The 12,987-nt window shown below is 41.6% G+C and overlaps 2 protein-coding genes across 4 annotated transcripts in view; one reads left to right on the top strand and one right to left on the bottom strand.

Annotated features, from left to right (window-relative positions):
- Positions 1-2,877: 2,877 nt before the first annotated feature.
- On the top strand, positions 2,878-7,002 carry mrpl2 (mitochondrial ribosomal protein L2). 2 transcript variants are annotated; one of them, XM_034609679.1, is made up of 8 exons: positions 2,878-2,990; positions 3,255-3,345; positions 3,768-3,924; positions 4,180-4,321; positions 4,410-4,525; positions 4,633-4,743; positions 5,383-5,456; positions 5,543-7,002. In XM_034609679.1, the coding sequence occupies exons 2-8, from the start codon at positions 3,274-3,276 to the stop codon at positions 5,750-5,752; spliced, it is 882 nt and encodes a 293-aa protein (XP_034465570.1). In that variant the 5' UTR covers positions 2,878-2,990; positions 3,255-3,273; the 3' UTR covers positions 5,753-7,002. The 2 variants fall into 2 exon arrangements, with proteins under 2 accessions (XP_034465570.1, XP_034465571.1); XM_034609680.1 differs by having other exon boundaries at positions 2,884-2,990; positions 3,262-3,345.
- The window catches only part of zmp:0000000755 (phosphofurin acidic cluster sorting protein 2), a 47,637-nt gene continuing 41,520 nt past the window's right edge, over positions 6,871-12,987 (bottom strand). The window contains exons 19-25 of one of the 2 annotated variants that reach the window (XM_034609666.1): positions 12,822-12,854; positions 11,686-11,728; positions 11,538-11,580; positions 10,786-10,924; positions 10,441-10,664; positions 9,602-9,715; positions 6,871-8,691 (exon numbers count right to left, since the gene is read on the bottom strand). In XM_034609666.1, the coding sequence (XP_034465557.1) occupies positions 8,576-8,691; positions 9,602-9,715; positions 10,441-10,664; positions 10,786-10,924; positions 11,538-11,580; positions 11,686-11,728; positions 12,822-12,854 (712 nt within the window). In that variant the 3' untranslated portion in view covers positions 6,871-8,575. The remainder of the gene's footprint in view (positions 8,692-9,601; positions 9,716-10,440; positions 10,665-10,785; positions 10,925-11,537; positions 11,581-11,685; positions 11,729-12,821; positions 12,855-12,987) is intronic. The other variant, XM_034609665.1, reaches the window with a different exon arrangement.

The following is a 12,987-nucleotide window of genomic DNA, read 5'->3' as shown; positions in this document are numbered from 1 at the left end:
GAAATTTAATTCATTGTCTACCCTTTTATTAGGTAACCATATTTGTATCATTATGTAGATTTTCTTATCATGTATATTGCTCCATTTTGGCAATTATATTTTGATTAAAACATAATTTTTATTATTGCGATGCCCTTATGTTTCTGTGTATTATCTATCTATCTATCTATCTATCTATCTATCTATCTATCCATCTATCTATCTATCTATCTATCTATCTATCCATCCATCCATCCATCCATCCATGCTCAGCCTCCATTTTGTTGGAGGCTGTGTGTTTTCTTTGCTGACCTCAAGGTGGGTTCAATGTTCGCTTCAATGTTTGTTTTTATTATTTATTTTCAATAGTATTACACTTTGATTGTGAAAGATGTATGACAGCTGATTGTGTTATTGTATCAACACACATGATAATATACTTCCCCACTTCCTCTCTGGCTCTATTTGGACACAATTAGTATCATAATTTCTGAACAAGAAACCAAAAATGTTTTTTCTGAAACCCAGCACACTCAGAATTGTACAAGCCTATATATATTTTTAGGCAGTCAAATAGGTTTATAAGTTAATTGCTGATAAACAGCTGTTGATTAGTTGTCTGAGTCAGGTTAATTAAAATGAGTTACGATTTATTTGATATGTCTGCCCCAACTTTTTTTTATCCTCTGATTTTAACAACAGTAGGACAACAATAGGGGGAAACAACACGCTCATTCTGTAATTTGTTTTTGATGACCTTTCGAGCACTAGGCTCTTCCTCAGAGTTCTGATAAATAAACTGATGCCATCTCAAATACTGTGTTATATTTATATTTGAAGATGGTGACACTGTATTTATCAGAAGTCTGGGGGAGAGCATTGTCTTTGCACGAGAGCAAATATTATCCTTTGACCGAAGCTTTTAGTTGTGCAGATCCTTTCCTTCAAACTTGTCACAAGATTCAATACTGTGCTGTCAAATCACCTGCCTTCAACTGGGTCTCATTTGAGAATATAGGCAAGATGGTGAATATCCCTTGCACGTTTGAAGGTCTTCTGCACAATTTAAGTTACCATCTGCCATAGATGTTAGCAGGTGTTAGTGGCCACCAGTGGATGTTAGGGACATAACTTCAGTTGTGCACCTTAGCGTCACCTCAGTGTTTTGGCCTTGTAATCAATGATACAGGCCAAACTTGAGGGTACACTGAGGCTAAAGGTAAATCTAACTGTCAAATCACCTGCCTTCAACTGGGTCTCATAGTTAGTATTACAGCTCTGATACTTTTCACACGGTGCATGTGATGCATCTGCTGCAGTTAGTGTAGATGTGCCTATAACATTTTTCAATCATTCTTACACACTGTTATAACCGTTCTTTTGAAAGGCAAAAATCTCATTTTTCTTTTCTTTTTCCAGATGGCTTATTTTGGCCTCTCCCCCATGCTCATCTTCCTTTACTGGATGCTCCTCTTTCTTTCCCTCATGCTGCTCCTACTTTCCCTCAGATGCTGCTCTTTCTTTCCCTCATGTTGCTCCTCATGCTCCTGTTCATTTCCCTGCTGTTTCAAGATGCTGGTACATTTTAAATGTATTAATACAACTGTCATTTTTCATACTTTTATTATTCTGTTCAGTTTAAATTTGTCCTTTTTACAGTTTGATGGATTCTGTGAGTATTTCAATAAAACAAACATATGGATCTAAAATCATTCTTCTCTACTGCTCTGATTTACTCCCAGTCATCTTGAAGGGTCTTGAAAAGAAAAAAAAGTCAATATGATAATTACATCTTGTCTCATTTAACTATGATGACATTTACTATGCATGAACATTATGTGCACACATTGAGCAGAACTAAATGTACATATTTGGTTGAGACCTTTTTCTGTTTTATTAAAGGTTCCGTGTGTAGAATTCAGTGACATCTAGTGGAAGTTGCATGTTGCAGCTGAATACCCCTCACCTCACCCTCCTCTTCCAAACATGAGAGAGAACCTGTGGTAGCCTTCAGTTGTAATAAAAACTCAAAATGTGTTTAGTTTGTCCAGTTTGGGCTTCTGTAAAAAAACATGGCGGCCTCCATAGAGAGGACCCGCTCCCAATATAAAGTATTTCAATATAAAGGGCCCATTCAAGGGTAAAGAAAACAACAATTTGTACAATTTACATGAAACACACTAGTGAAAACATCACTAGGATTATTTTATATTACATTTCTGCCAATAGATCCCTTTTACCTAAATCTGACACACTGGACCTTTAAATTGACAGAGCTGAAATATCAGCACACCTCATCTGATTAGTTCACTCACTTCATAAAGACAAGTGAAGAAGTGTTGTCTTCTAGTGTCAGTATTTATTATACTGTGTTGAATGATGCACACATGCATCCATGTTCAAAACATGCATCGTCCAATGATTTGCAAGATCATCTGTGATAAAATAGACACAGATTAATATAAAGTATAAACACATACAGGATGTGTTGTCATTTTGGAATTTGATTTTATAATAATCACAGTTATTTATTTGCTGTAAATTTGTAAACAGAACGATAGGTACCACTTTTTTAATAATGCACCATTTATAAGCTGGAGTAAGTGCCTTTATTTAAGGTAGTATATTAATGCTTTATAAATCTGTTATAATTATTAATATGGACAGAAATGACTTTCTCCAGCTCATGAAGTCATCAACATCTCCAATGAGCTGTTTGGCCTTTGACCTTTTGCTGAACATGCAGATCAAACCAACGTGTTCGTGACTGATCAACATTTAGAGGAGAATCAATAAGTAGATTTTCACATTTTAATTCTCACTTTTTCAAATTAGTGGAAAAAGTGAAATCTAAAAACAAAGCGGATCTTGAGAACATTCAAGGGCGCCATCTGCTGGACGCATCGCGCAAAGACGATCACTGAGCTCTGGCGTCATCAGCGTGCGACGCGGCGTGCAGGACTGTGAAGGACGCCGACGAGAAGCTGGTGATGAATAAGTGAAACACAAAGGTTGGTGTAACGTCACTGTCCGTTTGGTTTGTACGTGAGAGACATGACAGAGACGTGTTAGTTCACTGAGACAGAAAAGTGAAGGCAGGTCTGGTTCTTTCACCGGGTTGACTCGGTGCACACAGGCTAAGCTAACTGCAGCTGTGATCTGTAGAGCAACAGCAACACAACAACACGCTGATGAACGTGTAGCAGTCAGTGTGTAGCGAAGACCAACGTGTAGATCAGGTTTGAGTGAAAAGTGAATCTGCTCTGTTCTGACAGGAGACAGGAGGACGTTGTCATGGCGATGTCGTGTCTCACTCGAGCTCTGCGTTCACTGACAGTGTCCCAGCATGCTGTGCTCTCACCACAGGTAACTCTCACACACACACACACACAGCCGTGTCTCCTTGACATCACATTGACTTACATTCCTGGGAACCTGACCTTAAAACTTGACCTTATAAGATGTCTTCACATTTTGGGGACTTGTTGTTTTCTCCATAACGAAGACAAGTCCCCACAATGAGTCTGAGTAAACAGAGTAAGGTCCCCACAACATAAGTAATACCTGGACCACACACACACACAGAAACAAACAGACATCGGACACAGTTGTGAACTCAAACTGGGTGAAAACCACATGATGAACATGATTATTTGTGTACAGAGCGGGGCAGTGAGATCCGATCACAAGTGGTCACAGGAGACACACTCAGGTTTTAGTTTTAACCTTGACTTCAATCAGATAAGTGGATGTTAATCCCACGTCTGTCTCTGTTTATGTGTCAACAGGCAGCCGCGCGGTTTGAGCTGGCAGCTCTGGTGCCTCAGTGCAGAGGCTTCCTCACCTCAGCCTCTCTGGAGCAGAACAAGACATTTTGGAAGCAGAGGGAGAAATACACCATCAGACCAATAGGGAAGAAAAAGACAGGAGGCCGAGACCACTCAGGTAAAGAGGAGGGGCGGCTGGTTGTGTTTTGTACATGAGGCAGAGTTTGTGGTTAAGGAAGTATCTTCAGGTTGAACTCAGACTGTTCAGTCCTGTGATGCTGGTTCAAATCACCATGGTAACTCGTGCTGAACCGCTAACCTGCTCCAAATCCAGTCAGAAAGCAGCAGATACTTTTATGGAGTCCACTCTGATGCTTCTTCAGACCTGAGCTGAGGGATGACGGCGTCTCATCTCTTTCTTTCTGCTGCACAGGAAGGATACGGACGCACGGCATCGGCGGCGGCCATAAACAAAGATACCGGTGGGTCGACTTCCAGCGCCTTCGCTTTGAACCGGGCAAAGAGGCCCAGACATTCGAGGAGAAGGTCGTGGAGGTGCGATACGACCCATGCAGGTGAGACCAGCTTCTGTCACACACACACACGTGTCGTTTAAGATCAAGAACACGGAATCGCTTCTCACGATCCGTGTTGTCTGTACAGGTCTGCTGACATTGCACTGGTCGCCGGGGGCAACCGTAAGAGGTGGATCGTCGCTACAGAGAACATGCAGGCCGGAGACGTCATTAAAACATCGGGAGCTATCGGACGCATGGCGGGTACGAGATCTTCCTCTAAAGCTGCTTAGAAACAATAAAGGTTTCTTCCATGTTTAATAATGCTGCTCCTCCGTGTTTAACACAAAATAAAATGTCTCTCTTTGTAGTCCTGGCCAATGAAGGTGATGCCCACCCACTGGGAGCTCTGCCTGTGGGGACTCTGGTGAACAACCTGGAGATACAACCAGGGAAAGGATCAGAGTACATTCGTGCTGCAGGTAAATCTGTTACTTTGTGTGGGTTCGTGCTTTTTAAATGTTGAGTGTTCAGATACTTTAAGAATGATTCATCTGTCAACATTTGATAAATGTTGTGGTTTGTAAAGTTTCACAAAACAGTGACATATGTTCATGATGAGCAAGTAGAAAATCTCCCATTTTTACCAAGTAATGACTCATTTATCAAAGATGTTGATAAGAATCTTCAATGAGTCAACTTATTCTGAGAAAAGGTCGTAATACTAGGATAATAAAGTTCATATTTAATTAGATTAAAATAGTGAGTTCTATTACGAGAAAAAGCTAAATCCTTTCAAAGTCCTGATACTTATGATAATCTGCTGTTGAGCCAAAAGATGAAGCATGTTATTTGTGAAACTTATACTAAAATATAACTGAACAAGATGCTCCACATTCCTCGTTTTAACAGCAGGTTGATCTGATATTCCTAAAAGTACGACTTCGTTCTCGTAATATTAGTATCATACGTTTACGAGTAACATTTTTTTCCTCATAGTACCACAACTTCATGCTCTTATTATGACTATTGTTGAAATTTCAGATTTCTTTCCCCTTTAAGTGGCCCAAAGCAGTTACCATTATAAGTCAAATTAAATGTTAGGGTTCTTTTGTTTTCAGGCACGAGTGGTGTCCTGCTTCGTAAAGTGAACGGAACCGCAATCGTTCAGCTTCCCTCGAAGCAGCAGGTTCAGGTGAGATCATCTAGATTAACATTACACTGGCTAGTTTAAAACAAACATTCTGCTCTGAACTCAACGTTGTCGTCTGATGCTCCCAGGTTCTGGAGACCTGCATGGTGACGGTGGGACGCGTTTCCAACATCGACCACAACAAAGAGATCATCGGCAAAGCAGGTCGCAATCGCTGGTTCGGCGTTCGCCCTTCGAGCGGCTTGTGGCAGAGGAAGGGAGGCTGGGCCGGACGCAAGATTAAACCGCTGCCCTCGATGAAGAGTTACATCAACCTGCCGTCACTCACCGCTAAATAACACGACAGGAGTCCGGACCTGTGTGGGACTGAACGTCGTCGTCTTGTGATGTTATTTTGTTCTGGACAGTTGAATCAAATCAGAAAATATGAATAAAGACAAACTGTTTGTACAGAAGATTAAAAATTTTATTTAACACAACTGCTTGTGAGAGCATGGAAAGAAACAAAACGATATAAAAATCCAAAACATATTTACATCTATAGTAAAACATGCAGAGTAACCCATATTTTTAGTGGTAAATTTAAAAATACTGTCATGTCATTTAAAATAGGGTTTGTGCAAAGACACTGGGCGGCATTTCAAGTAACAGGAGCAATGAGATGGCACGTTGCTCGACCACCAATGAACATTAACACAGATGTTTAGTTACTTTTTTAGCAGTGCTAAACTTGTGAAAAAGTCGACATGCCTGCTCATTGATCCAGTCTTGTAAAACACCCCCATGCTACCTCTAGATTTAGGGCAAAGGAAAAAAAACAAACTTGAGGTCAAATACATTGAAATCCACTCGTCATTTAGCCCATTTAGTATTTAAGAGGCTAACTCACTTTGACAAATTCCCTCAATCAACTCTGCCCCGGCAAACACTTCACAGCCCGAGTTTTTAAATTTGTCGGGGGTCCGTCAGCCTTGTGACCGAGAGAAGACCGAACCCTTCAAAATAAAGGCAGGAGACCAGAAACCGAGTGTAAACGTCGCGGGCAGACGGGACATCTGTGGCAGCTGCAAAATAAGCTCGAACATCAAGTGTCAAAACATTGAAGTAACAGACAACCGTGACGGTTTTCAGACCCCAGGGGGCGCTGTCAACCCGTCAACATAAACACAACATCCTCATGAGAACAAGGGTTATTTTCAACTTAATCAAAAAAGGCCTTCTCTTGACTACAGGCAGTGGTTTACATTTCATCAACGCCTCGAAAACTTCACCTCAAACCAAAGCGTGTCCCAATTGGAGCGAAGGTATAAAACCACATGAAAGTGCATCACAAAGTGAGGGAAATGTATGAGAAACGACAAACCTAATAGCGTTTGCATTGTACAAGTCAACTTCATAGTCTGTAAATATATTTGGTATTTACGTCAAGAAATAAAAGTACACTATTTGTGCTTTCAATTTAGTGGAAGGGGGGGGGGGGTTTGCGGTTCACAATAGTACATCTTGTATATATATTTATATACAATGCTAAAAAAAAAAGCCCAGCCTGTCAAAGCTCGTAAGTCTTCACTTTATAAAAAAAAAAAAGCTAACTCATCCTCTTGCAAAAATATTCCACGCAACACTGTTCAGGGAGTACCATCGAACACATAGCACAGCTACACACAGACACACAGACACACACACACACAGGCAGTGACTTCTGGCAAGACTCCACACACGTTTCATCATGTTTTAAAAGCAGTACATTACTCGCATTTTGCTTAACTCTACTGTCAAAGCACATTTCAAATCAGAGCAGCTCATTCCTATTAGAAATTGACCCAGAACAAAGATCTACTGAATGAGCAGTTTGAGGTCGGGCGCTACCTGCGGGACGAAGCCGTGCTAAAGGGCACAACGGTTGGTTTGGATGTGCACGTCTACATTTGGCCAATAAAGTTGAAAACTAATCTGTAAATGTATATCTTTTTTTTTTTAACTCAGTAATCTAAATACTGATCTCCACAGGGACCACACATATGTTATCTATTAGTTTTAATTCTTACAAACTATTTGGCCAAGGCAAGAGCTCTGGTGGTTACACTGTGAAACAAACGCCACTTTGGCACATCACTGCACATCGGGAGTGATCCAGTTATTTGCTATGTTACTGCAGGTCTGTGAGATGATGTCTCAGGGTCAGCTGAATATGGGGGGTGGCCATGTTTGCCAAAGAAAAGCTGTTACAACCTGAATTTACGATTACACTCGAGCGGAAAACAAAAGAGGGAGAAACTAGTACGACAGCTCATGGAGTCGCAGCTAAATTTGGCATTCAGCTGAAATGTGTTGTTTCTGGGTCACGTTACCCTGCTTCTACTGTCTGTTACTGTACAATCCAAATGTACACTAACATCCATACAAAATCTCCAGTACTTACATGAATGAAGTCATTGGATGAACGGCTTACATGTTACAAATGTGTCATAGCTACATTCATCATAGCTACCTTCAAAAATACACAGCTCCAGTTGTTTTCCTTTTTTGATTTCCACAGTGTGCTTGAAAGCAACGAGGCAAAAAGAACGCATTGTTCCTTTTTATGAAAATGGACCTTTTTGGAGAACGTAAAGGGACGAGTAAGAAAACGGAGCACTGAGTTCGAAGAGAAGGATTCCATCTAGATTCACAGCAATATTCCAACTTTCAACAACAAACACAAACACGGTCTCAAACAATCTCACGCACGCCACTGCACGTCACCACCACACTCCTCCATTGTCTATAGAGTAACAATAAATGTAGGATTTCACAGAAATAATAAAATGTTAACAAAAACAAAGTGCAAACACAGCTGCCATTATCGAAATGTGGCAAATTGTCAAAAAACCTCAAAATACCTCCGAGGCCGTAGCACAAATCTTACAAAATAGTACTTGTTCTTTCTGTAGTGTGTAGAAAACAAAACAAAACAACAACACCCAACAACATCAAAACATCAAATTGACGACATGAAGTTTGTGTATTGAACACGGTTGTGAGTCAGTAAGATTTCCACAGGAAAACTATTACTGCCAGGGGCCGGGTTGGCTTTTCCTCTAATGCTCTGTAGCCTCTCGGTGAGACAAGTGCGGCGGGGAGTCTGGTAGTGGGTGAGGTTGCAGTGACGGTGGCCGGGGTCACACGGGCTTAGTGTAACCGAAGATTCCAACAGGGAAGTGCTTGACATGTGTCGGCCACTGGGCGGCAAGCTGGAAAAACTTCACATCATTCCACTCCACTCCGTCAATAGTGACTGAGGAAGAAGACGGATCACAGTTAAATACACAAACAGAAGAAGAACATAATAAACATTTGAGGTCCTGCTTGAGAGGTGGCACTGACAACGGTTTCAGACAAGATCATTATTTAGATCAGTGGTTCTCCACCTTTTGAGTCGCGACACACATTTCAGACTGGATATGTTTTTATTAAGTTTTGGTTGAGCTGCTTTCCGAAATTCACTAAAGTCCAGAAATTCTCCCGATATTAACTAGAGGCTGTATGTGAGAACACAAATGTCCAAGTCAGTTGCACTTGACAGTTTTTCTTTCCTGCCAGTCCCCTAGTGAAATGTCCTGGAAATGTGTGAGTCAGCCCATGTGAGAATACAGCAGGAAATTCTAAGTGATTGAGTGGGTGTAGTGATGACCTGTCTAGCACGGGAGGAGCCACACGTACAAGACTTGTGATTCCTGCTGCGTCATGTTCTACCTCCTGCACGCTCCACTCAGACGCCACCACTCGCCTCAATGTTCTGAACATTTTCCTGTTGTGGTGAAACCAACTAATTCTGACGACAGTCTCCTGATGCGTTCTTCACAAGTGGAACACAAACTCTGGAAAATGTCCAAACCCTAATTTACACGAGCTCATGTCTGAAAACAGCTTTGACTCACAAATACAATCAATTAAACATCCAATCTAAAGCAGATGTTATCACTGGTGCAGACAATTTAATGTAGAAACAATCCCCACTCTAAAAATAGTCTATTTAGAGTAGATCATGTTATTATTTTCTCTACAACCATCTGGCGAGCTCAAGAAATGATCTCGCAATCCCCCAGATTGAGAAACACTGATTTACACTATCTAACACTGAGGCGAGTTGTGGCATCAGCACCAGGGGGCAGTGCAGCTTCAGCTGTGTGCTTGTGCGGTCTCACCTCTCAGCATCGTGTGCTGGTGCTTGGCTGTGCAGATCAACCTGCTGATACCATCAATCACTTGGCTCTTAGAGTCCAGCTCTTTCTCCTTGGGCTTCTTGCTGAGAAAAATCACTGCAGAGGGAGGGGGGGGGAGAGAGCCCAGTCATTTTCTTTTGTACTGAAGAGGAAACTCAGCTGACGTTACACAGCAAATGTTGTTTACTGGTCTCGGGAAGCACAACTGTGCATGTGGAAAAACTGTATTAAGCTTTCTGTGACAGCAGAGAGAGCAGCATGAAGCCTGATTAAATGCCTCATGTGATGTCATCTGAGTCAGCATTGGTAAAAACGAAAATCGGGGGTTGTGGAATAAAAAAGAAGTGAGTTTATCAGACGTCCATTACCTGCTCCTCATCTCTGAGGATAACAGTTCCAGGCTACATAAGTTGTTACTAGCAAAACAGTAACAATGTAGGCACCAGTTTAAAAAATAAATAAAAGACGATATCTCTGTTTCTGCTGCGTTGGATTTTAAAAGTGTCCTGAGTCTGACATATTATAGACGTACACTGTTAAATAGGTGAATAGTCCTATAAAGAAATAAACATAGTACTATTCAATTGCTGAACTTTTTGAGGAGAGACTTTGTGAGGTGCTAAATTGGACCAGCGCTGTTTACGACTCAGCCACTGTTGCCTCTTTCTCAACAGGCACATCATCAACCTCCTATGTCTCCTAGAGGCATCATAAATGAGCCTTAATAGCAGATTTGACAAAATTGCATATGTCATCCAGCTTAATTTACTAGTTACAGCCACTTTTTTTGTGTACAGTTGCGTAAGAATTTCCTAGCGTACCTTTCTTGTTCTTCTCCTTGGTAACAACAGTCATGGCCATGCTGGGCGGAGGGGTGAGTTCCCCTCCACACGGAAGGCGGCTGACTTGCAGTGAACGGAAATTACTCTTCAGGGTGTTCTTCAGTCCCACGTCTCTCTTCTCTCCCTCCTTCTTCTTCTCGGGGCCTTGCCACGTCCAGTAGTCCACCTGAAGACCCATGACCTCGTTGCCCGAACATGGAGAACTAACGACGGGAAAAGCAAAATAAGAAACAGCCCAGAGAGTCGACAATAAAAGCTAAAGTGAGAAAGAAAAATGGGATGAGTTTGCATTTATTGATAAGTGATAGGTGAGTCTCGTCATACCCAGCTCCAGAGAGGGCGGTGGACACAGAGGGAGACTGCGGGGGGGTGCCCCCAATCTCCTTCCCATACAGACCAGCCGATGGGGGAGTCGGGGAGGACAGGATGCTTGTGTTGCCTCCCATCGCATCATCTGAGTCCACTGCAAATTGGGGGGGGAAATTATCTTATGCACAAAGTTTCAAATTAAAACTAAACACTTTCAAAATATTTATTGTTTGCCTGTGTGGAAATATAAAAATCATATGAATTAGGTCTCTGAATATAACAATATTATATTTGTGTGAATTGTTACCTCCGCCAATAAATTATGTTTTCATCTGTATTTGTTTGTCGGTTTGTTAGCAGGATTACACAAAAACTACCAGACGGACTAAAGCTTAGTGGAGGGATGCGGTCAATTGTTATGCAGATCCAGGATCTTTTTTCACCTTGTTTAACATTGTGAGTATTTTTCATAATTTTCATTGATTTTTCAGACAATAAATTCATTGATCTTTATCAAAAAACAATCAGGCAAGTTTAGGGGACTGATATTTACGAGTGTGGGAAATTTGGTGCAAATCCAAATAAATATCTGTGTCTGTATCTATCTAGAGATTTTAATGTGGGTTTAAAAGGGGACATTTTTTCTGTCCGTTAAGCACTTTTAACTTTGTTCAATAAATAAAGTTTATGATTCTTTCTTTCTTTTCTTTATCATTTGACCAGCACACAGAAACAACAGTAACATGTCAAAACAAATCCTTTCCTACCTGAGGTTGAGAGGCTTTGCTCCACAATTCCAACTTTCACAACCTGTAATAATGAAAAAGTTCTCAGATTAAAATAACATTCAACACAGAAGAATCTATCAAATCTGTTTGACATCTTCGTATTGGGAAGAAAAAAAAAAAATCTTACCCCGATAAATGGCACAAATTTCTGACAGGAGTCCTCATCAGGGCTGCAGAGACAGATAAAAGAGGCTGTGAGTGAGACCAGAGGTGTGTCTGAACATTTCAACAAAAGGTGCACATGAACACACTCAATGGTCCTGGAGGGAGGATGACTGTGCCATGACCCATCAAGAGTGGAAATGGCACATGACTGGCTTGGGTGGAATGGGGTCATCTTTGGGGGTCACGTTACAATGAGATGAATGAGAGGACTGCTCCTTACAACCAAAAGAAGACAGGGTCAGGGGGTAAGAGAGCTAATCTTTTGTGAAGCGCTTGAAAAAGTGATAGTTTGGGCACAGACATGGTAGTAGCTGCGTGGCTTCATTACACGACTATGCTGATAAGCTGAGCGCGTCACCCGTTCAGCAATACATGAAAAATCATTGGGCACAGAAGTTTAGCGCACGCACACAGGCCAGGACAACAGATTCTAAAAGTTATCTGTCTGCTAATGTCCTCTAACATGCAGCAACCAGCAGCGCAGCTCCTAACCTAGTCGGCGATTCTCTCCCCGTCTTTCATGAGCCTGCAAAATAGACTGCACCCACAACAACAACGCAAGGACGAGGGGAGGTGCTGGTTTTGTTCCAGTGCAGGATGCAGAACAGCAGACCACAGCGATCTCCCCTGCTCGGGTGCCAGTGCTGTATTTCATCATTATGTTTCAGTAGCGTTACATCGTGCGAGCTGAAGGTTTTGCATAGCAATGCCACCACTGAACAAAACACTTACACCTAACAGGTTGTAAATCAATCCCCAACGTTGTGCATCAATTCATTCCCGAGTCCTAACTCTTATTGATTGAACATTTCTCATGATACTCATATCGCTGGATGTATGAGCCAGAAAACCATTTCACTTTGTCAATTTGTTAAAAGGTTGTAAGGCAAATCTCCACAGCAACAACACAGAGGACAGAGTAAAACCCAAAGTCACAGCAAACCAAAGACAAGAGTAAGGACAGAGTGCAGAGTGAAGTTACAGTGAGTATCGAGTGTGAGAGGGGGAATGTTAAGACACAGCAAGAGGGGCTCAAGCCAAATGGAGGAGGAGGAGGAGAGAGAATAGGGAGGGCAAAACAAGAGTCGAATCAGATACCTGATGTAAAAATCAAAATACAAACTCCTTTTCCTTGAATGCAAATCAAAAAAGGGGGGAAAGGGGGGAAGAAGGAATGCGACAGTGTTAAATCTGCGTGTTGTATTTCGGATCTCTCCGTCCAGTAAAAAGCCCCTGTCACAAAGAGGGGAGGAAACCTCAGAAA

The sequence above is a fragment of the Hippoglossus hippoglossus genome, chromosome 15 (genome assembly GCF_009819705.1).
Source record: "Hippoglossus hippoglossus isolate fHipHip1 chromosome 15, fHipHip1.pri, whole genome shotgun sequence".
NCBI lineage: Eukaryota > Metazoa > Chordata > Actinopteri > Pleuronectiformes > Pleuronectidae > Hippoglossus > Hippoglossus hippoglossus.
Note: the sequence above shows the minus strand (reverse complement) of the source record. Positions and strands in the feature narration are given on the sequence as shown.

Bases quoted from the DNA above. Each gene is read 5' to 3' on its own strand.
- mrpl2 (XM_034609679.1), top strand. From the start codon at position 3,274: ATGGCGATGTCGTGTCTCACTCGAGCTCTGCGTTCACTGACAGTGTCC. The intron at 4,526-4,632 runs GTACGAGATCTT...CTCTCTTTGTAG, and splicing joins AGCTATCGGACGCATGGCGG to TCCTGGCCAATGAAGGTGAT. The intron at 4,744-5,382 runs GTAAATCTGTTA...TTTTGTTTTCAG, and splicing joins AGAGTACATTCGTGCTGCAG to GCACGAGTGGTGTCCTGCTT.